Consider the following 27,685-nt stretch of genomic DNA (forward strand, 5'->3'; position numbering starts at 1 on the left):
TTAACAACACAAAGACGGCAATACCCAGTGAAAGAGAGGTTAGTTTAAAGTACACCCAGTTTTTAAAAACATACATATTAAACACATTTGAAAGTTGTTTCTTGTAGCACTTTATTAACAGCACTTCCTCCCTCCCTCCTGTCTCCTACCTATATACGTACATTTCACACAAATACACAGATGGGCATAGAAAATTGCACAAGTACAGCTTGATGAGTCTTTACAAGGTAAACATCAAAGTAATCACTGTGTGTGTGCTCGTGTGAAAGAGAGAATGCCTTATTCATGCACAAATATGATTTTCGGTGGTTCTCTGGTTATAAGTTATTCATGTGTTTCTGTCCCTGATGCTTTCTGATTTCTGTTCTTACCAGGGGAGGCCTTGAGTCTTGCTTTCAGAGGTTATCATCACTCTGGACTTCTTAGTAATAAACATAGCTCTGGTACATTGTTCTTTTGCTGAGATAGCCTAATTTCCCATTTTCTTCCATCCATGTTTAGTCTCTTTCTTACTTATTCTCTATTTTCCTATTCATTGGCACTCTCTTTTGCTTTTCCATTTCATTCTCTTAAGTAGCATCTGGAATTCCCTCTCATTTCCTGTGAGACCGCTGGTACTAAACCTCATCAGACAAAGAGCAGCTTCAGCTCTGCAAGCAATGAGTATTCTAATTTTTTCTCATTGATAATTCTTTAATAAGCCTTTATCTACACAGGTTACTGTTGTCATTTCATTTGCATCAAAATCTCACCGCAGTCTGTTTTCTCTTTGACAAAGACTGGTATGTATGCCCATCTCACTCCTTCTTCACACACTGCTTTTCCTCACAGTTGTCATTTCTTTGACTTGGTCTTTGCAGTATCTGATGACTCTTTGTTCAGCTTGGAGCCTGACATCTGGTAGGAGGGTTTGCTTTTGTACTCACATCATCTGTCTCTGTTAATCAGTTTTAACTCTACTAGTTTTCCTAGAAAGCAAAAGAAACTGCATTTTAGACAAACTGTTTTCTTTTTAGCATCCCCTAAATAATCTGGCATATCTCTGGCATATTGTTATTTTCAAATTTCTTGCCTAGATAGCAAAACTCCAAGCAATTGAAAGATTTTTGTCAATGTTACAGGTGTGTGTCAGAGAGGAGACTATGGCTGGGCTTCATAAGCATACTCGGTTGGGAGGCTGTAGTAGTTTTTGGAATGACTGCATAACATAAATAATTAGATTGTTGGATCTTTTTCTGATCATTTCCTCATTCATAAACTACCAAAGCCAGACTACTCTGGGATGTTGTGAGGAACATGTGAGTAATGCTTTGAAAATACAAAGTACTTAACAAATGTAAAGTTTCAGTTCGGACAGATAGAAAAGGGTTTGAGCACAGATTTCAGGAGTGATTTAATTATGGAGGTGGTATGTGATGGAATTTTATTTTATGATAGTCAGTGTTTAGAAGTCTCTTGAACTTCTCTTGTAACAAAGTTATCAAAAGGAAAATATTTTCCCTTTAACTGTGGTGCTCCTGGTCTGGGCCTCCTTGTTGCTGTAATATCATTGTCCAGTTAGGCTGCCTAACTACTGTACTCATTTGTGTGTGTCACATTCATAGGTTTCTTGGAACGTCTCCTTCTTTAAGCGTCTTCTGCGGTGAATTTGCTGTCCTTCACATGCTTTGGACTATGCTAATCAGATGGTTTTCCCATGTCTTCTGCGTTCTTTCCCCCAAACCCAATGATTGATGATTTAGTTTTCCATATGACAGCTGCCGTTCAGTTGACCCAAAAGCTTTTAGAAGAGTCACAGCTCTTTCAATGACTTTTTATTGATCTCTCATTCAAGGGACATATCACTGAATTTTTTTCTGCACATGTGCTTCATTAAAGGACAAATAGAAGACAGAGCAGAAGACGGAAACAAAACTAAAGTTTACTAAGAACTCTTAAGTACACAGAATTTTAAGAGTTCATTTTTGGATTTCTCCATTTTAGGATCTCTAGAGGGTCGAATTACTGTAAAGATGGGCAGATTAGTAACATGCTGTACTTTTTGTTGGCCATGATTTCCTTCATACCTTCTGTTTACCCCTTTATCAACCTTTAAGAATGCTCTTTTTGAAAAACTCTTACCTCTGTACTTTAGTTTGGAGCCCTCTCATTTGTCAGAAGCTCTTATGCTCTGAAGTTGCCGTTTCTGTTAATTGAATGCCAGTTAACTCCTTTTGGCTCACTTATCATTTAAAATATCTTTTGCCTTTTTCACTGTCCTTGTGTCTTACACTTTTTACACTAACACCCTCCCTGCTTTTCACTTTGTCCATCTTATGGAAATTATTTCCTTTTTTTTTGATTAGATAATATACATGGTTTAAGGCCAAAAGGTACATAAGGTTTTACAATGAGAGGTTTCCCATTCACCCTTACCTCTCCATGTAGGTAACAAGTATTTACAGTTTTTTATGACTCCTGCCAGAGGTGTTCTGTACCATAAGTATATTAATGCATATATTCCTTCTTAACCCTTTTCGAAAATACAGTATGATGCTATCTTAATATACACTGTTAGGCTTTTTTTTTTTTTTCCCCCATTTTTTTCTTGGGAGATCATTTATATCAGCATATGAAGCAGTCCCTCATTCTTTTTATGGTCTTATGTCAGCTTTGGTCTACTTTGGTCTGAAATTTTAGACCAAATTTTAGACTGAATATTCTAGATTGAGGTATTTCTACGGGGAATTCTCCATTTAAAATTGATACAGAATCCATCTAATAGATTATGTGCAAATAATGATTTCAGATTCTTTTCTTCATGTACAGAAAACCTTATTGTTATAGCTAAAAATAAGCTATTAAATGCTAATAAGATATTAAATTATTTTTATCTTTATAGTTTGAATCAGCTTGGGTATTGACAAATATTGCTTCAGGAAATTCTCTTCAGACCCGGATTGTGATTCAGGCAGGAGCTGTGCCTATCTTCATAGAGTTGCTCAGCTCAGAGTTTGAAGATGTCCAGGAGCAGGTAAAAAAATGAAGCAAAGAGAAGCAAGTGAAAGAATACCATTTTTTCCTTTGGTGTTACATTCAGGGCCTCAGTTTCACCACCTGGCCATGACAGTCCATGGTTCATCACAGGGAGTGTTCTAGAAATCGAAACCAAAGTGGAAAATTTCATAGTGAATGTAGGCAGAATCTTTTTTGGAAATATAAAACCATTTTCCCCTTCCAACCCTGAATTTTTTAAAGTCCTATATACATTTTATTTTTATTTTATTATTATTATTTTTAAAGATTTTATTTTTTAAGTAATCTCTACACCTAACGTGGGGCTTGAACTTACAACCCTGAGATCAAGACTTGCATGGTCCACCGACTGAGCCAGCCAGGCGCCTGGAGCCCTTATATACATTTTTTTTTTTTTAAGATTTATTTATTTTAGAGAGAGCACATGAGTGGGCGGCAGGGGGGCTGGAGGGCTGGAGGAAAGGGAGACGGAGAGAGAGAGAGAGAAAATCTCAAGCAGACAGCCTGCTGAGTGTGGAACCTGATGAGGGCTGGATTCTGCAACCCTGAGATCATGACCTGAGCCGAAATCAAGGGTTGGATGCTTAACCGACTGAGCCACCCAGGTGCCCCAGCCCTTTATACTTTCTAGATCGTGTAAGCAGTTACTGAGCTTTTACTTGTAGGGCTCTCTAGTGTGGATTGCAGTAGCTTGTCTTTGCCACTTTTGTGCAGAAAAAGCCCTAGAAAACATGAATTTTTTATTACTGCAAACTTTATCAAATTCATAAATATAAATCACTGCTAAATGAGTATGATTTTCTTCTGCGGCTTAATTGAGATATAATTTACATACAGAAAACTGCATATATTTAAAAAGTACAGTTTGATAGGTTTTGACGTACGTATATACCCGTGAAACCATCATCACATTCAAGATATATTATATCCATCACCCCCAGAAGTTTGATTGCTCTTAAAGTCTTTGTTCACTGTTTTCTTTTGTAAGCAAGCTTAAAATACATTTTTAACCAGCTGTAGATATAAGAACTGGTTCTTCCCTTTGCTTATACCATGAGTGTTCACATGTACACTTTATAATATTATGGATCTTCTTTCCCTAATCCCGCAGCTATTTCATTTCATTCCCTGATAATGAACTTCCATTAGAAGTGTTAATGGTTAGTGCCTGTGTGTATGTTGATTTACTACTATATAATTTTGTAAAGAGTTTTGTGGTATTTTGACATATTTTCTGAAAGAATTATGAGAGAATTACACTACGCAACCTATCATTAATGAGCAATTCTTTCACAGGCAGTCTGGGCTCTTGGCAACATTGCTGGAGATAGTACCATGTGCAGGGACTATGTCTTAGACTGCAATATTCTTCCCCCTCTTTTGCAGTAAGTTTGTTTCTATTATTACTATTTTTTGAGCACTAGAAATATGGAAAGTTTCTCAGAAGGCAGTGCATCTTTAGAAATCACTTTGGATTTTCTGATGTTTTCATTACAGATATTTTCTTACTAACTTGTTCAGATTATTTCTTCAGGTATTCTCTCTTACTTCAGTGCCAAAATTCTGAATTAGTGCTGTTAGAATTAACTCTGTTGTTCTGGAGAAAAGCTGTTTAAAGACATGTGTTTATCAGTAGCGTTAGATTTAGTATTTATCTTATGCTATGAGATAATTAATGTCCACTGTATAGTTTACCATTGTATCATCATGCTTTAGGTTATTTTCAAAGCAAAACCGCCTGACCATGACCCGGAATGCAGTATGGGCTTTGTCTAATCTCTGTAGAGGGAAAAGTCCACCTCCAGAATTCGCAAAGGTAAGGATTATGCTTGTGGGAAATGGGCAGAAAAAAGTACAAATAAAAGAATGTTAAGCAAGGAATATTAATGTGAACAGAAAGAGATGATAATTTTTCATAAAATTTAAAATGGAATTTTATCTGTTTCTAGAGAAATAGGGCTTTTTGTTGTTTTTTTGGTGTTAATTTGGGATAAATTTTCACTGACTGTAAAAAGCTCTGAATTAATCTTAAAACCTAGCATTTTTTATTTATAGCAAAGTATCTGAAACACAAAATTTTTTAGCTTTACCACTTGTGAAAGTTTCTTTACCTCTTTGGTCCAGGAAAAGTGTGTTTCAACAAGGAATTTCACTCTGAGAATTGGTATATACTTCACTCTTTGAAATTATTTTCCTTGGTCTCTGACTACCTCGTCAAAGTAAACTGCAAGGCACTGACAGCATTCCCAAAGATGGAAATGCCACTTGGCCACTTGCTACTCCATTTCCAGAAGTATTAATCACCCCAGAAATTACCACGTGTGTGCCTAGTTGCCTTTTGGAGTTTCTCATCTCACTTCTAGCTTTTATTCTGTTGAATTTCATTATCATGTCATCTTCCCTTTACAGGTTTCCCCCTGTCTGAATGTGCTTTCCTGGTTGTTATTTGTCAGTGACACTGATGTACTGGCTGATGCCTGCTGGGCCCTCTCGTATCTATCAGATGGACCTAATGATAAAATTCAAGCCGTCATAGATGCAGGAGTATGTAGGAGACTTGTGGAGCTATTGATGTAAGATATCTTAAAGTGTGTCTGTTCTTTTGTCCCTATATTAGTTTATTAGTTTTCTAGATGCTGATAAATATTAATATGTTATACTGACTTACTGTGCTTTGGGCTGCTCTCTTTTGTTAACTTACATTGATGTCAGATCTGTTTGTTTTGAGGCTTATATAGAGAACTGCTCATTCTCTTGCTGTGAGCAGTCCTTCAGCAGGAACATTTGGAAAACTCTGATATGTGTAATTAAGCTAATGATTAATGACCTGAGACCAACCACTGGGGATAGATAACAAAAGTTGTATTGCCACTAAAAAGAGTCAATCCTGAGGCACCTGGGTGGCTCAGTCAGTTAAATGTCCGACTCTTGATTGGGCTCAAGTCATGATCTCAGGGTGGGGAGATGAGCCCTGCGTTGGCCTCTGCACTGGGCATGGAGCCTTCTTAAGATTCTCTCTCTCCCTCTCCCGTCCCTCCCCCCCCCGTTAAAAAAATAGGAAAGAGGAAGTGAAAACTGTATTGAAGAATGAGAGGGAAATCTTGTCATTCAGGTGACAAAATACCTGGGAAAGATTATTAAGAAAGATTTGTAGTTTTTATCCAAAGATACTAAAATAAAGGGAGAGAGAGCTCTTCTAGGGAATACTAAACCCATCCTCATAGGGTTCCCTTAAGAAGCAACATAGGTACCTTTGTGCTCTAAAGTCACGTCACATTATTTGGTTTGGATTTCAGCCCTAAAGAAAAGAGACTAAGGATAGAACTGTGGATTAATATTTCTTTTTATGGTTGCAGGCATAATGATTATAAAGTGGTTTCTCCTGCTTTGCGGGCTGTGGGAAACATTGTTACAGGCGATGATATTCAGACGCAGGTATGTATAAGTGGTAACTATTTTTTTTTCCTTCAGAAACAGTACATTGAACCCCATGATTATGTTTCTAGTAGAGTATTTAACTCCATGTTATTAGGGAGAATTGACACTATGTTTCGTTAATGTTTGTTAAAAATGTTGCCTTAGCTACTTTCGTTTCAGTACCTTCACTGGCTCTATCTTGGTTGACCAATTGCTTATAGCAATTTTGGGTTCCCCTATTGTATAACTTACCCTTTGGTTAGGTTTATTTCCCACAACTCCTTCTACTTGAAGTGGTTCTTGTGAGTGTCAGAGCCTCCAGTAGCCTCCTTTCTCTGTCATTTTCATCTCATCTCTAATAGCTTCCTTTTCTTTTGCACATGGTAAGTCTCCAATGTGAGAATTCTTCCTTCCTTGTTCTCAGTGTCACCTCTCCCCACTCCATTCAACTTCTTTATCAAGATATATCATTCACAGTGGTGGATTGTTCTAGCTATTTTTCTTTATCTCTCAAATGTACTGGCATTGTCTTTAACATTGTTTTCCTGGGCTTCTGTGGTGTTGAAGTGTTTTGGGTCTTCTCCTTCACTGACCGTTTCTCCTTGGCAAGCTCCTTTTCCTGTTCTTTCTTGTTTGTGGGATTATCCCCTGGAGGGGATAATTACTCATTGATCTTATTTATAACTCAACCATCACCCTCTTGCAACTTGATTGAGAATTAGGTTTTCGCCTTAGCTCTTAACTCAGCCTGACTCGCAGGAAGGCATTTAATGTCTGCACTTTGCTAATCCCTAAAATTTGGATTTGAAGGTATTTTCCAACTCTGATAATTTACTTTAAATTTATGCTGTCCAGAAGGGAACTCATTATTTTCCCTGGTATATCTGGACCTCTGCTTATTTATGTTTACCTACCTTAGTGAATGACACCAACAGTTGACCATGCCCCAAACCTGTACATTAGCTGGATCATTCCCTGTCCACGTCTCTCATGAGTCACTAGATGCCATCTCTACTCATCCCTCCCAGTGCTTAATTCAGACCCGTTCCTGTATCACCAGAAGGATGCTTGTAAAATGCATATTTCATCATGTCATTCTCTTACCTAAAATCTTTTTATGGTCCCCTGTTGTCCTTTGAGGGTGTTTGAGATCCTTTAAAATCTGGCACCTGTTTAATGGAATGCTGTGCAACAGAATGAGGAAGCTTTAAGCACTGATACAGAAATATCTCCAGGTTATATCATTTAAAAAGAAAAACAAGGGGCAGAAAGTGTGTAGAATCTATTACTATTTATATAAAAGGAGGCAGAGAGGAGAGGAGAAGAAAACAAAATATATACTTGATAATATTTGCCTAAAATTTCTGTGGAAGGAAACACAGGAAACTAATAACATTGATTATCCCTATGGAGACCTGAGTTGCTGGTGTACAGGAATGGAAAGGAGGCTTTTGCCTCTGTAGTCCTTTATACTTTCTGAATTTTTAAACTAGATCAGTGTATTTGCTATTCAAAAAAAAGTTTGTCTTTCCCTCCACATGCCATACTCTGTGCTTTTACCATGTTTAGCCCTTGAATTCACTATGACCACACTCAGCCCTAAGTTCTGACATACACTTGCTTCCCTCTGCACCGAACACCCCCACCCCCGCTCTTAACCACTCCCTCACATGAATCCACACTCTGCCGCTAAGGTCGTCTCATTCTCAGGTCTTCCTGTTAATATTATTTTCTCCGAGAGGCCTTGGTCGCTACCAGCCTCTTAGGTGTGCCGCCTTTTGTTTCGTCCATCATAGCACGTATCACACTGTATCGTACAGTCTGATTACTAGACGGTGAGCTTCTAGAAGAGGAATGGTGTCAATCTTGTTCATTTTTGCCCTTCTGTAGTCTTAATAGTTCCTGGCACAATGTATAAGGAGTGAAAAATTACCGAATGAATGAAGTTCTGTATCTATACATCTAGTTCTGATGTCCCTCAAGTTCTGCTCCTGGGTCTCCAATAGACGGTTAGATATTTCTGCTTGCATGTCTCACATTTGTGTCTCTCACAGTTCATCTTCTTCCCCCCAGAAAACTGGTTCCAAGTCTTATTTTTTTTTCATTTCAATTAATGAGGTAACTATTCACCCCCTCCCCGAAACTTTGCAGTCATACATGGTGTCTCTATCTTTCATACCTTATATAGCAAAGTCACCAGCTCTTGTTGATTCTTAGTGTTTCATCTAATTACCTTAGTTTGGTCTGTGTTTTCTCACACACAAGGGTTGCTGCTGTGCCTACGTGATTTATCTTCCTATTCTTCCTCTCAGTTGACTCTTCTGGTAATAGCTTAATCTTTCCTAAAACAACCTTGTTCACATTACCTTCCTTTCAGAAACAGTGGACTTCTTTAATGACTATGAGATAAAGAATCTTGAATACAAAGAATTTGTATTTCAGGATTTTAGTCTCATTCTTCCTTGTAGCCTTCTGTTAATTTTGGGGTTACAGAACTCTTCCTTAATAAGCTCCACTGCTCTACTCTATCCTAACTTTTGGTAGTTTGTGGTAGCTTGTTTCAGCACTTTTTCATTTCCAGCCTTTCTTCTCTGCTGTATCCTCCCTCTTCTTTGCTTATGAAATCCTATCTGTTGGGGCGCCTGGGTGGCTCAGTCATTAAGCGTCTGTCTTCGGCTCAGGGCGTGATCCCGGCGTTGTGGGATCGAACCCCACATCAGGCTCTTTTGCTGGGAGCCTGCTTCTTCCTCTCCCACTCCCCCTGCTTGTGTTCCCTCTCTCGCTGGCTCTCTCTCTCTCTCTCTCTCTCAAATAAATAAATAAAATCTTAAAAAAAAAAAAAAAAGAAATCCTATCTGTGTTTCAAGGCATTCCCCCCACCCCTACAAAGTCTTTTTTCTTGACTACTCCACAAGTATTGTCTTTAACTTGTGACAGGTTTGGTTTTTTAATTATTTTTTGACATGTTAATTTTCTAGATCACACCTTTGGCATTTAAAAAATTGCTTTGCAGTATCTTTTATACTGTTAAGATTGTGCTTTAACCACATATTTTATTATTTTTTGAGCTGTATTAAATAGGCAGAAATGCCTTTTTAACTTGCATTGCTTTTATTACTTGTGAGGTAGGTAATCTATTAAAATTGTACTTTCTTTTAACAGTTTACATATTAAAGACAGCAACCCTTTTATGTGTTAAATTTTTTTTTGCATTATGTAGTGTGCATTTTAATTTTTGTATTTTTTTGACATGCAGATATTTCTATTTGATGAAATTTTATTTTACCCTGTAATTTCTTCCATTGTTTTTATGCTTAGAAAGTCCTTCACTATCCCCAGACCATCTATTTACTGATATTTTCTACTGTTTTATGGTGTGTTTATATATTTACTCTTTAAATTATTTGTGGGTTTATTTTGGTAATGGGTTAAGAATTGACTTTTTAAAAAATACTTTTCAAAAATAAACAATTTTTTTCAACTACTTAACCTCTGGAGGAACTTTATTATATATTTAATTCCTTATAAATACCTGTGTTTGTTTCTGGACTCGATATCTGTTCTGTTATTCAGTGATTGATTCTTGAGCCCATCCCATACTATTTCCATCATTATAACTTACGAGTTCAGTTTTGGTAGACTAGCTCTCCTTCAAGTGTATTTGTCTTACTCTCCCTCATCTTTGTAAGCTGTTTGATAGCTGGGGACGTACCCTTTTTATCTTTGTGTCCTGTGAGCACTTGGTGCACTTCATTAAGTAGGCATTTGTTGACTGGACTGCCAGGTAGAGTGTTATCAGAAGACTTAAAAATCTGAGACCACTTCTGAATTTCTGGCCACTTGATCTATTTACCCATCCAAAAGACTTTTAATATTCTGTAGGGATGGGAGGTGAAGGACTAATACATTATTATGCCTTATGAAGTAGCAGTTGGACAGTTGTAATGTGTGTATAACAAAATTGCTTTGATAATCTTAGAAACTAATTCTTATTGGCACTGAATACTCTTTTACGTATAAAAAGTTATTTATTTCTAAAATTTCAAGGGGATACATTATTTCTTTGCTTATATTGTTTCTAATATAAATGAGTTAAAGATTTACTTCTGTTTGGATCAATAGAGGATAAGTTTCAAACTTTTCCGTTTAGGTAATTTTGAATTGCTCAGCTCTGCAGAGTTTATTACATTTGCTGAGTAGCCCAAAGGAATCTATCAAAAAGGAAGCATGTTGGACAATATCTAATATCACAGCTGGAAACAGAGCACAGATTCAGGTAATCCCATAGCAACTTTCTTCTATTTTTATTGGTAAGTTTTAGGTTTTTTTCAGTTAGCCTTAAATTTTTTTTTTTGTTATTACCTTGGAGACCATTAACTTCCAACATTGTTGTCTTGTTTAGTTGTTTTGTTTTGTTTTTTAACCTACCTTACAGAAGTTCAGATTTGAAACTTAAACTTTGGTCTTGGTTTTTCCCTTTGTCTTTAATATTTGATGATTTGCCAAGACCCAAGAGATGGTGTCTTATATTTTTGAAGTGTTTTGATGATCTTTATACTAAACAGATTGGCTTTACTCTTGCCAAGTAAGATATTTTTTTTCTAGTGGACCCACATATTGGATAACTTCAGTTTTTATAAACCTTTGGGAACCCATTTTTCTCTAAATGGTTATCTGCCTTTTAATTTTGTTCTTATATTAGATAGGAGAGTAATCCAAGTGGAAGATAAAGCAAGCAGTGGGCCACAGGGTTCATCACAGGCCATGAGAAAGGCTAAACAACTGGTTATAAAAGATAAAACACAGACTTACGGTACTTTGAGCTGAGTGGAATCGTTATCTCATCCAGTATTCTTATTTAAGGATGAAACTGAGGATCAGAGAAAGGGATTTGCTCGAGGGCACCCCTCGTAAATGACAGGATCAAGATGAAGTGTCTTTCCACTAAACTTTGCTGACTTCCTTCGCTGGTATGATAGAGTTCTTGATCAGGAAAGCATGGTGGAAGAATCACTAAATTCTACTCCTGAAACCAATATTACACCACATGTTAACTAACTAGAATTTAAATAAAAACTTGAAACAAAAAAAGCATGGTTAGTCCTCCCCAGAATGCTGCCAGGGACTGAGACTAATAGTTACGGCAGTTCCTCCGAGGTGATTTCAGCCATAGTTGCTTGCCTGATACTGTCAGGCTCTTACGTAGGATTTCTCAGTTTCTTGATAGAGGAAATGATATGAACCAATTTTAGGTTTTTGAGCTTAGGAGAAAAATGAAGGAAGTAATTTGAGGCAGACTGTTCTAGTGTTCATATATGAGGGGGAGTAAGTAAAAGTACTCTGTCCAGCTACCGGCTCTGCTGGTAATCTGGGTGGGAGGTGGTAGGTTGGAATAGGATCGCGGCAGTGCTTAAAAGGGAAGGAAAAGGTGGCTTAGGATGTTTTAAATTGAGAATGTAAAGGAGACATAGTGACTGATGAAATTTACAATAAGTAAATACAAAAAGAGAGGTTTGAGAGGAGACCTTATAGAGAGAGGGTAGATGATGCCTGAGGTGGTTAGCACATCTAAAGCAAGCTGTTGGCCACCTTGGGCTGGGGCACCCAGAAGTGAGGACTGGAAGGTTGCAGCACACGTGTCAGAGTTGGATACTGTGAAAGAAATGAGACTAGTAGAGGAACAGAAAATTGAACTTTTGTAATTTGTTACTGTGGGTGGAACAAGAGAGGACAATTAAAGAGAAAAGAACTCAGGGAAAAAACTAAGAGATTGTAAGATCCCAGACTCCAGGGAGAGTGTTACCAGTGAAACCAAGTATAGTTGAAAGGTTATAGGTAAGAAGACAAACTCCTTCCAGTTAATTTTTAACAGGGGGAACAGTGTCATTAGTGAAGGTAGCTAAAGAGTTATAATTAGTATCATGAACACTTACAAATTTTGTAATTTCCCTTTTCATTTAATTTTTAATTTAATTTCAGACTGTGATAGATGCCAACATTTTTCCAGCCCTCATTAGTATATTACAAACTGCTGAGTTTCGGACAAGGAAAGAGGCAGCTTGGGCCATCACAAATGCAACTTCTGGAGGGTCAGCAGAACAGATCAAGTAAGTACCAGCCAGGCGGCATCTTGTAAATTAAAGGAAAAATTACGTCTACTAGTTATGAATGCTCATTTCTAACCTCTTGGAAGATTGTCATGAGTTTTATAACTAGACTCAAATGTATATTTAATTTTTCTCCCATTCCTTCTTGCTGAAATAATTCCAGGATAACAGAAGTAAGGCATAGTTGAGGTTTGAGAGAATAGAAGTTTTTATAGGGTGGCTTTAGCCTACTCTGGAGTTTTTTGGTCAAAAAAATCTTGGGTAGTCTAGAATGTTACTTGTAGAATCCTTAGAGTCCAACTTTGGTATCTAACTCTTGTTATTTTTAGTTGAGATGGCTTAATAGATTTGGATCAGACTTTGAAAGAGAGCTATATCTTAGAATAAAATGCCAAATTGACTAGAGGCAATGTCTCCTAAAGTCCTCTAATATTCAGTAAAGGGAGAGAGCTGTATTAGCTTGAGATTTAAATGGCCCCTTCGGTGGCTTATAATCTTAATGGCTGGAGAAGGCATAAATATGGACAGGAATAAATTCCTCAAAGAAAACATCATATAATTAAATGCTAAATTATGGACATTCAGTATTTCAGATAAAGCAAAAGATTAACAATGAAGAGAAAAATGGAACCTAGACTCTTCCTAGCCTGCCTGGGTGATGGGTAGTAAGGAGGGCACGTATTGCATGGTGCACTGAGTGTTATACGCAACTAATGAATCATCGAACTTTACATCAGAAACCAGGGATGTACTGTATGGTGACTAACATAATATAATAAAAAGACATTAAAAAAATAATAAAAAAAATAAAAGCAATCATCTTAAAAAAAATTTCTTTATGGGGAATTCAGATGAGGGAAAGATGATTTTAAATGAGTGTTGAAGTTGTAACCCCTTATATATACTATCAGAAAAATACAGCTACTTCTCATATTGTTGCTTTGTGGGTTAAATGTTGGCACTAATGAACCAATACTAAGCTCTGTTAGGAGTTTAAAAATGTAAAAGGTAGTCTTAACATTTCAGAAGTTGATTAGATACAAAAGATAACCCTGTGCCTAAAATAATAAAATAGATTAACACTGCAAATATCTATTTTGGTAAAATTCATCATGGACAGGTTTTTAAGGAAGATTTCAAGTGATCAGAAAGATTTTGGACGAGATTAAGGTCTTTTTCAACCTCCCAAGATTCTGGTTCTGGGGTACTATGATTATAAGTATGCCACCACTGGTAATGGCATTTATCCCAGTAATGGTAGTAGTAAGAAGTAATGTAGAAGTTATAATGTGGTTTCTTAATTGAAATGGTTAAACTGTACACATATTCTTAAAACCTTTCTAAAATACTGTGGAAGATTTCATCAGGAAGTATTCAGGGGTATTTTGCTCTATTAGAGAAGAGTAGAAAGGCTACTTACTATTCCTTTTTAAAATTCAGCATAGCTATTTATATTAATGAAGTTCATTATCAATCTCCTAGCAGTTTCTTCTTAACCAGATGAAGAGTTATCTTGAAAAATTATTACAAAAATATCACAGTCCACATTACAGAAAATAAACTGACTTTATCACTGATAACAGACATCTGTGTGGTTTTGCTTATTCTTTTTGAGTAGACAAGATTCAGATGCAAGAACCAATTAGAGTAACTTAGGAAATATCCATAATTTTAGGTTCCAGTATAATCAAATGCAAAGAATGAGGGATAAAGAATATTGTCTTGAATTAGAGAAAGTTTCATGGAAGAGATGAAACTTGCCAGTTGGGTAGAGGTTTGGTTATTTTGGAGGAGAGCGAATAGCGTAAGGGTAAGTATGAGGGAATGTGCACAGGTAATGTTATTGGAAGAGGCAAATTAATGTTGCTATAGGGTTTTCTTTTTTAAGATTTTATTTTTATTTATTTGAGAGAGAGCGAGAATGAGAGATATCACAGAGGGAGAGGGACAGGGAGAAGCAGATGCCCTGCTGAGTGGAGAGCCTGACATGGGGCTCGATCCCAGGACCCTGAGATCATGACCCGAGCCGAAGGCAGATGCTCAGCCAGCTGAGCCATCCCAGGCACCCCTGCTGTAGATTATTCTTTTGCAAGATGAGGAATTAAGTAATTGATGGGCTTTGAAAACTGGGATGAAGGCCTTAGTCTTGAGTATTGGGAAGACTTAGTGTCTTTAGCCTTGACAATAACATTTTTGAGGAGGAAAGAGTAATTAAGATGCCATTGCAGTAGTTAGCGTAAGGTCAGGATTAAGATAATAGCTGTTGCATGAGATACGGGTCTCGGTACAGGAAACAAGGATCTGTAGGACTTGCTGGCAGGCTTTAAGTAGCAAGGGAAGGAAGAAGAGTCCAAGGTAACTGGGGAAAATAGTAGGTGGGTGCCCTTCATAAAAATTAGGACACAGAGGAAGCAATAGTGGGGTATAATAGTGGTGGTTAATCTCTGTGTACTTCTTCTTTATGCTTTTCTGTTTTTCAAATTTGCAACTAACATTTATAATCATAAAAGAGCCTTGGTTTTTGTTTTTTTAAAGATTTATTTATTTGAGAGAGAGAGTGTGTGTGAGTGCGAGTGAAGGGAGGGGCAGAGGTAGAGGGGGCAGAGCATCAGACTCCCCGATGAGTGCAGAGCCAGATGCGGGGCTTAATCCCAGGATCCTGAGATCATGACCTGACCTGAGAGCTTTTTGTGTTGTACACAATTTTTGTGTTGTATAATTGTATAGTTATTGGTGAATGCATGTCCTGTTTCTACCATTGTGGTGTCATACAGAATATTCTCCTGCCCTAAAAAATCCCCTCTGCTTCCCCTATTCCTCACTACTCCTTTACCTCCACCCTTCAAATCCCTGGCAACCACTATGTCTTTTTTTTTTTTTTAGGGGAGGAGGGAGAGGGACAGGGAGTGAGGGAGAGAGAAAATCTTAAGCAGGTTCCATGCCCAGGGCAGAGCCTAGAGCATGGGCTCAGTCTCACAACCCTGAGATCATGACCTGAGTTGAAATCAAGAGTTAGACATGTAACCAACTGAGCCACCCAGGTGCCCCACTTTTTATTGTCTTTATGAAAGTTTTGTCTTTCCCAGAATGTCATGTGTTTGGTATTATGTGTGGAGTCTTTTCAGACTGGCTTCTTTCACTCAGCATGTCTAAGTTTCCTTTCTGGCTTGATAGTGCATTTCTTTTTATACCTGAATATAATAGTCCATTGTCTGGATATACTACAGTTTATCCATTTGCCTATTTAAGAACATCTTGGTTGCTTCTGGTTTTTTGGCAGTTATGAATAAAGCTGCTGTAGATGTGTGTGTATAGGTTTTGGTGTGGACCTAAGTTTTCATCTCAATTGGGTGAGTGTCCACAGTGTGATAGTTGGATTGTACAGAAAGCTTTGTAAAAAACTGCCAAGCAGTCTTCCAAAGTGATTATCCTATATTACATTCCCACCAGCAAAAAATGAGTTCCTGTTGCCCCTCATTCTTGTCAGCATTTGGTATTGTCAGGTGTTTTGCATTTTAGCCATTTTAATAGGTGTGGCATCATTGTTTTAACTTGCAGTTCCCTGATGACATGTATTAATGATGTTCAGCATCTTTTCATATTTAATTTGCCATCAGATCTTTGGTGAAATGTATGTTCAGATCTTTTGTCCATTTTTAAATGGAGTTATTTGTTTTCTTAGAGTTTTAAGAGATTTTTGTACAAAATAGAAATGGCCTCTTGGGCCTGGGATGCCTTTAGCACCTGTTTCATAGGTGTGGTTCTACAGAAACACAGATGAAATTTGTCAAAAGTATACTGTTTTGAGGAGTTGTTCATATTCAGAGTAAGAGGGTATTCAGTTTCTTGGGGTCCAGTAATAGTGAGGGGGAAAGTAGAGATGGTGTTAGAGAACTGGTTTTGTTTCTTTTATTTGTAGCTTTATGATAGGATGTAGCCTATATGGTTGAATGGGTGCTTATTTTTATCTCTACAGTTTGAGGATGACCCACTTATTTCATAAAAGTTTTATGAAATTGAAAGCTTTGTTCAACTAAATTATTCTTTGTATTAATTTAGGTACCTTGTAGAACTCGGTTGTATCAAGCCACTTTGCGATCTCCTCACAGTCATGGACTCTAAGATTGTACAGGTCGCCCTAAATGGCTTGGAAAATATCCTGAGGCTGGGAGAGCAAGAAGCCAAAAGGAATGGCACTGGCGTTAACCCTTACTGCGCTTTGATTGAAGAAGCATATGGTAAGATAGAGTGTTCAATAGCTGTCCTGAAATTATATTTTTCTTGCTTTTCTGACTTGTCCACATCTGTCAGCATAAACTCTCATGAAAAATTTGTTCTCTTATGAGTAATAATATTTAGTAGGTAGAATTATTGGAAAAGAATATGAATTAATTGTGAAGAGAAGCGAGTACCCTTCAATTTAGCCATTTTTACGCTGGGCTCTAAGGATCTTCCCAGTTCCTGGACTCCACTTGCCCTTGTGAGTCCTCTTGGATTCCTGCTAGTCCATCTGAGCCCCAGGAACACCTGCATCTCCTGTGGATGATGCCAGATTCTACTTCTTTTCTCTTGTAAGATTTAGAGTTCTCATTTTAAAGAGTCACTGTTTGCCTTTTGGTTTCTTCATTCTTCCAATCTCAGTGTTAACTGTACTCTTCATCATTGGTTTACCAATGTACATGAACCTTTTAGTTCCCTAAGTGCTTTTACTGCATAGCCGGGGGTTGCAAAGCACTACTCTAGGGTTTGTTTATTCCTAAGATTGGAATTAGGGATCGTAGGGTATGTTCATCTTCCAGTTTATCAGATAATGCAGAACTGCTTTCCAAAACTGATTATAAAAGCTGTACCTGCTTAGTATAAGACATTTTGAAATGTATAAAAAAGAAAAATGTTCCTCTACCTGGAGATGTTTCTCCTCAGAAATAACTATTGTTAATTTTTTGATGTATATATATTTTAACATGGAGACATATATGAATATGTATTTTTTTCCTTTAAGCAATATTAACATTTATTTTCAGTATTGCTATAGCAGTTAGGTTGCTTATGGCTGCAAGTAAAAGAAAAACCTAGTTCTGATGGGCTCAAACTTAGTAAAGGGAATGTGTTGGCTAATTGTTCTAGCTGGACTTCTTCGTTTAAGCAGTAGGAGTTGATTCTGGCTATTTTAAGGGTATTATATACATTTGTTGATATATTGGATAGCTCAGAACTTAGAACCAGAATTAATTAGGTCATAGATACAGTTCAAAAGGAACACTTCTGCCACTGGCCTTAGACACTGGATGATGTGTGAAGACTGTTAGGGAAATTGCTGCTTCTGGGGACTGGTTGTTGCTTGCATGTGTTTAAGATGTTAGTTTGTAATACTAGCATTCAGATGTAATCCTGGTGATCCTTTCTGTGCTGTTATAAAATACTAATGAGGTCCAACTAGAGAAGAAACTCTTCCCTTTACAATAAGGAGACATGGCAAAATAGTTTCATTGGCATTGCCACAGAACGAAGAATATGTGTATACACACAGGTTCTTCTTTATTCTTCACTCTAGGTCTGGATAAAATTGAGTTCTTACAGAGTCATGAAAACCAGGAGATCTACCAGAAGGCCTTTGATCTCATCGAGCATTACTTCGGGACCGAGGATGAGGACAGCAGCATTGCGCCCCAGGTTGACCTTAGCCAGCAGCAGTACATCTTCCAGCAGTGTGAGGCTCCTATGGAAGGTTTCCAGCTTTGAAGCAATACTCTGCTTTCATGTTCCTGTGTCAGACCAGGCTACCCAGTCAAGTCCTCTCGTGGAGCCCACAGTCCTCACGGAGCTAACTTCTCAAATGTTTTCCATAATACTGTTTGCGCTCATTTGCTTGCCTTGCGCACCTGCTCTCTCACACACATCTGGAAAACCTCTGGCTCTCTGTGGTGGAATACCCTGCTAATAAAAAGGGTAACCAGAACGGCCCACTCTTATGGAAAATCCCTAGGCTTTGGAGCTCCGCGCTTATATAAGAGTCATGGGATTATACACATATTAATGTGGCTCCCTTTCTTTGTGGGGGAAAAAGAGGACTCCTCCTCATTCCCTTTAAAGTGGGGAAAAACACTGATATTAAAAGATGAGACTAAACCTTTATCTTGAATTTCACACAACTACTTGCAACAAGGGAGATGTTTAGACCTGTTGTGTACACTTCAGAGTACTTCTCGTGAGTTCTTCCACAGTGAACCCTTGGATTACCTGGTGGCTTTTCTAGCCAAATTTGCATTAATCCTTACTGAGACTGGATGGTTTTCTTTCCTCTATTGGCGCCATTCTTCACAGATATTAAAGTTAAACCATCCGCTCCCTCACCTTCAGCCTTCAGTGAATGTGCTTTCTAGTTGTCAGGAATGCTGAAGAATTAACACTTTGACTCTTAAATGTGATACTGGTTTGAAGATTCCCTTAGAGCAGAAAGGAGAGGGGCACATATTAATTTGTATGGCTATTGCTTCTCTTTGGTCTTAATGTGTCTTAGGATTTGGAAGTGGTTCGACTCTAATGCTGATATGAAGATTGAGAATCCTTAGTAATCGAAACAATATCCTGTAATTCAATAAAAAAGTAAAACAAAACAGAACAAAACAAAAAATCCCTCCAATTTTCCCAGATTCAACCAGTGTGACTAGAGGCTGTGTTTCTGCATTAAAACAAATGTTTCAGGCTTTGTGGTCCTGATCAAGGTCCTCATTAAATTGGAGTTCACCCTGGGTGCTTTCCCCCTCTGTGACTGGCAGATAATAACACATACTTTTAAAGGTTACTTAGGGAAACTTTTTTTTCTTAGCCCAGTGCAGCTTGATTCTAATGTATTCATGCTGCATATGTGATCCCTTTAATGTAGCATCTTTATCTTAAATAATCATCTTCTCAACATGACCTGTTCAACGCAAATAAGGGCAGTGATCTATTTTTTTTTTTTTAAATAACCTCATCGTTCCCTAATCATTTCATCTACTAGTGCTGCCCAGTCAAGTCCCCCCCATAAATAAAAGGTTTCTACCTTCTGACTCATTTAATGATAACTGCAATGTACCTACAAATGGCGCTTCCAGTACTGTCTTCAGTGATCCACATTTGTGCTTGGACTGGAGTGAAAATATAAGCTTAATTACCAAGAGAACTGCAACTGAGTTCAATACGACTTCTTGGTGCTAGTTGGCCATCTTGACTCAATGTTGGGACACACTATCAGATCTTTTTGTTGATAACGCTGTTCAAAATGAGTTCTGAAGGAAAAGTCGGTCACTTCTGTTTTAGAGAATACCCTCTTAAACCTCTTTAATCTTGTCCTCTTCTAGAATTCATTATAACCCAAAATGTAACTGTTTGCAAGTCCCCCTGACAGGTTATTCTACATCTCTGGTAAATCCTGCTGAATGTCAGGGGCACTCAGAGCTTTCATACCTCATCATGTTGTTAAACAGCCAACTTATGTGACCTGATTTAAACTTAAAAAAAATCCACTTCATTCAAAGTAGAAAGATACAAAGACAAAGGACATTTTTCAGCCAAGTGTGTGACGCATTCTTCGCATCTAGTCTGTAGTTGTGTCTGTGCTCTGGATGGACACCGTCTGATGTCTGTTACTGACGGAGCAGCCACTGCAAAACTAGTCAGCTCCCATCTCTAACTTCTTCTAGTGCTGCTTTGTGCTGAAAGGACATTTTAGTTTACTGCACTTGACCTGTAAAAGACTTTGATTCTTTGTAATTTTAGGGACAAATTAGGTGGTTAATTTAAAGAAAAACTTTCAGTTTTGCCTTTACATCACATTAAAATATAACTTCTTTCAGAAGGGGAATAGAAGCACTGATGCATAGTAAAAATCTTGTTTTTAGCTTTGACTTTTTTTGTGGCTGAGTTTTTTTACCTGTACATCACTGGTAACACGTCATTTCTCTAGGATGTTTTAAATTATGTACCTTCTATTGGATAATTTTAAAAATTTCAATTCATTTTTGATAAACCAGTTTGAATGGAAAAAGGATAAAGCACACACAGTCGTTTCCCCAGGTTAGTGAGAAGAGCGTGCGTTGGGAGTTTTGCAATTGCAGGTGTCTCAGTGAATGATCCATTTTCTGGCTAAAACAGGAATTTACCTTGCTTCTGTCCTGGAAGTTCATGAGAGAGGAGTTAAATTTTTTTTGCAATAAAATGTTCTTAATATAAAAATTGGAATTAACTGAAAGTTAAATCCCAGCATAAATGTTGGAACTGATAAAGCAGCCTTTTTGGTTATAGAAATGAGACTTTAGGAGGTAACTAAGTCCTAATTTTAGTTCTCTGCCTGGCAGATTCTATTAATTTACACTGAATTTATTGAAACCGTATCACTAATATGTCACTCATTACAAAAGCATGTTAATTCAACAGGAAAACTCTTCTACAATGTATACTAATCAGGGGGAAAGTAGCTTGATTATCCACCCCCTCCCTTTTTCCTCCTCCACACTTTCAAAGTTTATTCTTTGAAATGAAAACTTCGGTGGGGAAAAAAAAGCATTGTAAGCATTTAGGATATAAAGGCACCCTGTACTTGAAGGACCAGCAGGGTAGATATAGTTAGATTGAGAAAAACCAGGAAAGGAAAACAGATTAAAGAGAGAGTTTTCTATGGAACACTTTAATTCATGTTCTTGTCACTAAGTAGGGCCCTTTCAAACCTTTGTTAGCTATACTGTTTTTGGAAACTATTGCCCTAGGATTGTTTCTTCCATCTGCCAGATAAAGCTAAATGGGCTCTGGGCCATTTTTTCATAGTGTCACAAATATAAGCAATGATGACTACCCCATAATAATTATTCCAGATTGTTGCTGATTTTGCCTGAGAAAAAATATGTAATATATTTTATAAACCAGACTTTGTCAATTAAATCCTGTTGTACATGGCCAGTCACAGGCAACTTTGAATTTATTTCGCTAGTGCTAAACATTTCAGTTATTTAGAATCCCCCAATTTGGGGTTGCATTATGAAAGGGTTTTCCTCAAGTTCAAAGATTTTTCTTTCTTGCTGATTAGTTTTGTGAATATTTTTTCTATCAATAGGCAAGTCATTGCCTATTGATGTTTTAGGGCTTGGGGCTTTTCATATATATATATGTATGTATATATATATGAATATAGGAATTATATATATATATACACACACACACATATATGAAATCTTGATGTGTAAGGATGTTTTTCAGTAAAGAAAAAGGGATCCACTTTTAGAAAGGGTCATTGTTTGCTTTTCATATTTATATACTATGTTCTACCTCCTACATTCCAAAATTTGCTAATTTGAGAAATAGGTCTACATATATATATATATATATATATATATATATATATATATATATAAACTCTCACATCTGAATTTTTTGCCATCTGAAATGAACAGAGCCACTTTTTAGGTGAGCAGAGTAAATACGTATCTGCCAAGCTGGGAAATACTTTTGGCTACCTTTCTCTATCAAAAGTTAAAGTTATTAGGCACCTGGCTGGCTCAGTGGGTAGAGCGTGTGACTCCTGATCTCAGGGTCGTGAGTTCAAGCACCACGCTGGGCGTGGAGCCTATTCAAAAAGAAAAGTTATCTTAAAAATTTTTTAATTAAAAAGAATGAAAAAAAATTTGCTTCCTCATGGGGCGTCTGGCTGGCTCAGTCAGTAGAGCATGCAACTCTTGATCTTAGGGTCATGAGTTCGAGCCCATGTTGGGAGTAGAGATTCCTTTAAAAAAAAAAAAAGTTATTTATTTTTTTTAAAGTTAAAGTAACTGAAGGCCAGATGGGACACCAGTGAGTCTGCTCTAATACGGAGAGTATTCTATAATATGCTTTATTGTCAGAAAAGGATAGGTAATAAGAGTGGGTACCAGGACATCACAAAAACGTGTGATGAAGTAAAGCAAATATATGCTGATTTAAAAAATATCAAATTGCTACTGGGTATAAAATTTGGAAGTTTGGGGCAAGAAGAAAAGATTAAGGGTAGATAAGTTTTGCTTTCAACTGAGGGTAGAATAAAAGGAGTCCTGGTCTGTTTTCCCATAGGTCAAAAAGGCAACTAGTCTTTGAGCCTCTGTTGTGTGCCAGGTGCCTGGGTAAGGGCTTCCCGTTTTTTTCTCTTTTAATCCTTCAACTGCTCTTTGAGGTGGGTAACTGTCACTATGATAGAGGTGACAGAATCAAGACTTAGGAGAATTTACTTTGCCCCAGGGTCACAACCTCAGACATTGTCTGGTGAGACAGAGCAGTGCAGGTTGTGATGGAAGAAAGCAGCAGTCCCGGTGGTGTTCTTCTGGGCCAGGAGCTCCCAGAACTAGACTTAACACAGCAGCCACAGCTGGACCAGCTTTTTGTCAGATCAGCCTTTCTGGCTCTTTCTCATGAGCACCCTTCAAATAACTAAGGTATGAAGTTGCTTTTAGGTTACATATTTTGGTAATGTACAGCCTCTCAGCCCAAACTTCTTTTAACCTTATGTGGTGCTAAAATTCTGTATATGACCTGACAAAACAACAGAAGTCAAAAAATACATATATGCAAATGATTTTGAGTTTAGTAGCACAATGGGTAAACTCAAACATTTTTCCATTCAACAAACGCAAATGTAGAAGGTACTGACACAGAGAAGGAAAGGCTTTGGAGTGAAGAATTCTGCCTTAGAAAGCAGTGCCATCCACGGATGTGAATTTAACACAGCTGACTTCCTAAAGGAATATCGTCCCAAGGAATATCAAAAGTTAGAAAGATCACCTTTTAATGTATGTTGTTGAGTATGTTCTGCTTACTTCATCATTATGACCACTCTGTTGTTTTCAAAGTGTTCTTACGCTTTGATTTGGAATGGATCTGATGATTCTTTGTACTTGAATGTGGTCTGTCAGGCCGTGGGTGAGTGCCTTGCACATAGCAGACTATCCAATAAATACTAAATGACTGAAGGAATACGCATCGATGTGATATTAGTAAAGGGTACTTGGTTACAAAAGAAAATTCAAAGGAATTCTTTTATGCTGCTGTTGAAACCAGGAATTAACAACTCTTAGATTTAGTGTCTCAACATATTTTATATGTGGTTACCTTTCAGGAGAACATAATTTGACCTGAAGTTTACAAAAGCAGATACGGTCACAGCAGTTCATCATATAAAAACAAAAAACCCTATGCCTTCTGTGAAAAGTTACGTTATATTTTACAGGATAACATTATATATATTTATATAAAATAACCCCGTGTGTGTATTATCAAATATAGCACATTAATCTCTTCTGACCTGTTCTGAAGTTATGAAAAGTAACTTTTTTGGCAATTACATCTTACGTGGAAGCTGGTGGTTGCCTCAGGCTATTAAATAGGGTGTTTTGATTGGTTTTGTTTTGTTTTCATTTTTACTATTGTATCTATTGCTGAGAGATTCTATTGGCCAGGTATTTTTTTCTGAAAACAGAATCTTTTTTTTTTTTTTAAAGATTTTATTTATTTATTTGACAGAGAGAGAGACAGCCAGTGAGAGAGGGAACACAAGCAGGGGGAGTGGGAGAGGAAGAAGCAGGCTCCCAGCAGAGGAGCCTGATGTGGGGCTCGATCCCAGGACCCTGGGATCACGCCCTGAGCCGAAGGCAGATGCTTAACGACTGAGCCACCCAGGCACCCCTGAAAACAGAATCTTAAAGCAAAATATAATTAGTTCTTGCAGACTATGCTGTCATCTATAGTACAAAATGGCTGAGTTTACAAATTCATTAAAGCTAGGGTAGATGATCATTGCCCCAAATTTCATTTGCCAATTTGAAAAAGTCTTTTTTTTCCATTTTAAAATCAATATGTGGTCATTTCTGTGATCTTAAATGTTTCTGCAGAGAATAAAATTACTCTTTAAATTCCTTTAAACCCATTTAACCTGAGGGAGCCTTATTTAAACCACTTGGGTCCAGCATTATTTAGAGTGATGGTGAGGAGAAAATAGAAACCCAGGAAACCACAGTGGTGGGGAAAGAAGAGCACAGGGTTTGAGAGAGATGTGGTCAGGCTGGGATGTAAACTACCATATAAAGAGTATAGAATTTTCCAAAATTAAGTTGTGATTTATGAGGAGAGTCCTCCAGAAGTCAGTGATTAAACTGGTTTGCTAGGTATAGTCCCAGGTTTTAGATCAATGAACACCAGCTGATGGTTTTAGTGCCCCCTTTCACTTTAAAAAAGATCTCAGTTTAGATAAATTCTTGCCACTCCATATTTAGTCCAATTAGATTTTTATAGATTTAAATTGCTAGTGGTCCTAAGCAACTACAGTTTTGTGCTTGATTTTTGAGGACTGAATTTGGTAACAGGAATTGCTATTAAGAGTCAGTCAAGACATTCCTTAAAATAGGACTTAATCTCAGTCCTGCATAAATAGCAAATTTATTTTTTTAAAAAATTGACCTATTTGTGGCATTTCTATTTAGAATATCTGCAAAATTGACTGAGGGGAAGGGAAATAAACCTTTCAACCATTGAGACCTTCAGTTCTAAAACTTTTCTGGGACATACAAAGAAAAGAAATCGATTTCTACAGAGAGGGAAACTTCCAAATCACCTACCTGGTGAAGATGAAGAGCAGCACAAATATAAATTGTTAAGAACAGGGCCGTGTGAGGAACTTGGCCTCAGAGCAGCAAACGCAAAGCTCTATGGTTTCTGCCACTTTGGATTTACCCGTATCAGTGTCTCCTACTCTACGCGCTCCACATAGCTGATGCTCCCTCCTCCCAAGGGCCTAAACTACAAAATTCTTAGGCCTAATTCATAAGGACTGCAATTATCAGGACTAAATATTAGAACAGGATTAATAAAAAGATTTAACTAGTTATATTCAGAGCTTTAATTTCTTTACACAAATTCCTGATGCTATTTGTAAACAAAAAATTCCAGACATCTAGAAATGGATTTTAATAGCGGAAATTTCTTCAAATTCTGGGGAAATCTGAAGAAAAATTATTTCCGGATATTCCTATCAACACTTTTTTTTTTTTTCGAAGTAAACTCTACCCTTAATGTGAGGCTTGAACTCACCACCCTTAAATCAAGAGTGGCATGCTCTACTGACTGAGCCAGCCAGGAGCCCCCTATCAAGACATTCTCGACCGTGCCCCATCCCTCTCACTCTTGTGATATTTCTAGTGGGTTATTAAAATATACTCCAGCACCAATACCCCATCCTAGCCCTCATGTCACAAATTTACCTTGTCTAATTTCTTCTTTACTCTCCCTAGTGCATAGAGCAGTTATTGGAAAAATACAAATTTACTTAAAATCTTTGGAACAAAGCCTACACTTTGTTCTCTATAGCGCTTTTTATTTTTTAATGAGTTAATAAAAATGAAAATAGTCTCAACTGATGGAGAATTTTAGAGTGTTTCTATGCTTCCCAGTAAAAATTATACTAATAAGAGGAAAGGGAAGAGGCAGAGTTTAATCATAACTGAACTAGATACATAAAAGGGAAAAGTTCTTCTTAAAATGTTAGAGGGAAACTTGCCTTAATAAATATCTAAGAATCCTAATTTAATGTATATAAATGGACGTTCCAATCCACTTAAAAGATGCTCTTCCTATTCCCAGCACCTTGTTACCGTTATACCATTAATTTGCACTGGCTAAGACTAAAGCTTTCGTCCAATTCCTGTCCAAATTCCAAAGTAGAGTAGTAGGGTCTTAAGGTAATGAGGTTTTACTACAGTCGATTATTATAGGTGACCTAATTATGTCGTTGTACCTCATGTAAAGGCCCGACTTTCAATTACCCCTAATAAATATAAGATAGAATTTGTTTCCAAATGCTTTTAACTGTTGGCTGACAGAAAACATCGTTAAGAGACACTTACCGCGGGGCACCTGGCTGGCTATGTGGTAGAGCACGCGACTCCTGAGTTTACGTCAAAAAAAGAGAGAAAAAAAACAAAAAAGAGATACCTGCCTCTAGACTTCAGCTCCGCGAGGGGGGAAACCTTGTTAACAACACTTACTGCCCCTTTGAGCACTCTTTATTGAACAATTACAGGTAAGTAGAAACTCATCAGGCTTCCAATTTTTTGGTAAGCTTTTTTTTTACAGTAAGCTCTACGCCCAAGGCGGTGTTTGAACTCAGGACTCGGCGATGAAGAGGATCATGAATCGCATGCTCTAGGGACGAAGCCAGACAGGCACCCCGTAAACCTATTCTTGTTTAAAGATAGTAACTTAACATTTGAAAAGCATACATCTTTACATAGCACTCTCAGGGCCATTAAACATTTCTTAAAACTTCGGACTGTCTAATGCCAATTACGAGTTAACCTTACAGATTTCTTTTTTAATAAAATTTTTTATTGTTATGTTAATCACCATACAGTACATCCCAAGTTTTTGATGTAAAGTTCCACGATTCATTACTTGCGTCTAACACCCAGTGCACCATGCAATACGTGCCCTCCTTACTACCCATCACCAGCCTATCCCGACCCCATTTCTTAACCACGTTCCACCAATTTCTATGTCTTTTTCGGTCTCAAGCACCTATGCAGATCTGACCTGTTCTCTTAGAAAGTTTAAGGCATAAGGAAATGCTAAAACAAACGATTGCTCCCTTCCCCGGCACTACCACGTCCTAAGCACTGGCTTTTGGAGGCCCCCAACACATACTCTTCATCCTTCCCGAAACATTTACGCAAAACTTTTAAACCAGAAGCTTTATAATCTGGGCATAAATTCGGCTAAGCTCCCCTTGCCTATCTGCAGCCTTAAGTACACGTCACGAGGCTCTATACCACAAGAATAGAGAGAAACAGAACAAAAGCCGCCCGCGAAGCAGATGCTTAGTCACCAGCGCCTGGGGCGGGGTGGGGGGGATCCACGGCTAGCTACGTGCCAACGTGGGCTTAACCTTTCCACTAAGGGAATCGGAAAATTCAGTTCTTTCTCGTGACACGGTTTCCAAAAAGAAATGAATGTTCTTTGAAACATTCACTGCTACCGACGATAGCCAGTCAGGTCTGGGAGACGCCCAGTACACCCACTCACACACCAAAGAAGGAAGTCCAGAATTCGTCTGTAGCGGGCAGCGGCGATGAAGACCGGAAGGAAACGCCAGCGCC

General features: G+C 37.7%; 1 protein-coding gene, 1 long non-coding RNA gene and 1 other non-coding gene across 4 annotated transcripts in view; 2 read left to right on the forward strand and 1 right to left on the reverse strand.

Moving 5' to 3' along the window:
- The window catches only part of KPNA1 (karyopherin subunit alpha 1), a 68,902-nt gene extending 47,426 nt beyond the window's left edge, over nt 1-21,476 (forward strand). For both annotated transcript variants that reach the window (XM_026494772.4, XM_044382565.3), the window contains exons 6-14: nt 2,882-3,013; nt 4,312-4,400; nt 4,732-4,831; nt 5,425-5,588; nt 6,372-6,450; nt 10,583-10,708; nt 12,412-12,539; nt 16,599-16,777; nt 18,094-21,476. In XM_026494772.4, the coding sequence (XP_026350557.1) occupies nt 2,882-3,013; nt 4,312-4,400; nt 4,732-4,831; nt 5,425-5,588; nt 6,372-6,450; nt 10,583-10,708; nt 12,412-12,539; nt 16,599-16,777; nt 18,094-18,281 (1,185 nt within the window). In that variant the 3' untranslated portion in view covers nt 18,282-21,476. The remainder of the gene's footprint in view (nt 1-2,881; nt 3,014-4,311; nt 4,401-4,731; nt 4,832-5,424; nt 5,589-6,371; nt 6,451-10,582; nt 10,709-12,411; nt 12,540-16,598; nt 16,778-18,093) is intronic.
- LOC113252257 (uncharacterized) lies at nt 87-27,679 on the reverse strand. The gene is made up of 5 exons (XR_003314802.4): nt 27,616-27,679; nt 11,245-11,458; nt 7,537-7,616; nt 3,053-3,134; nt 87-968 (listed from the first exon to the last, which is right to left on the reverse strand). It is a non-coding gene; the product is annotated as an uncharacterized LOC113252257 (long non-coding RNA).
- TRNAR-CCU (transfer RNA arginine (anticodon CCU)) lies at nt 22,062-22,134 on the forward strand. The gene has a single exon. It is a non-coding gene; the product is annotated as a tRNA-Arg (tRNA).
- Nucleotides 27,680-27,685: the final 6 nt, after the last annotated feature.

The sequence above is a fragment of the Ursus arctos genome, unplaced genomic scaffold (genome assembly GCF_023065955.2).
Source record: "Ursus arctos isolate Adak ecotype North America unplaced genomic scaffold, UrsArc2.0 scaffold_4, whole genome shotgun sequence".
Lineage (NCBI taxonomy): Eukaryota > Metazoa > Chordata > Mammalia > Carnivora > Ursidae > Ursus > Ursus arctos.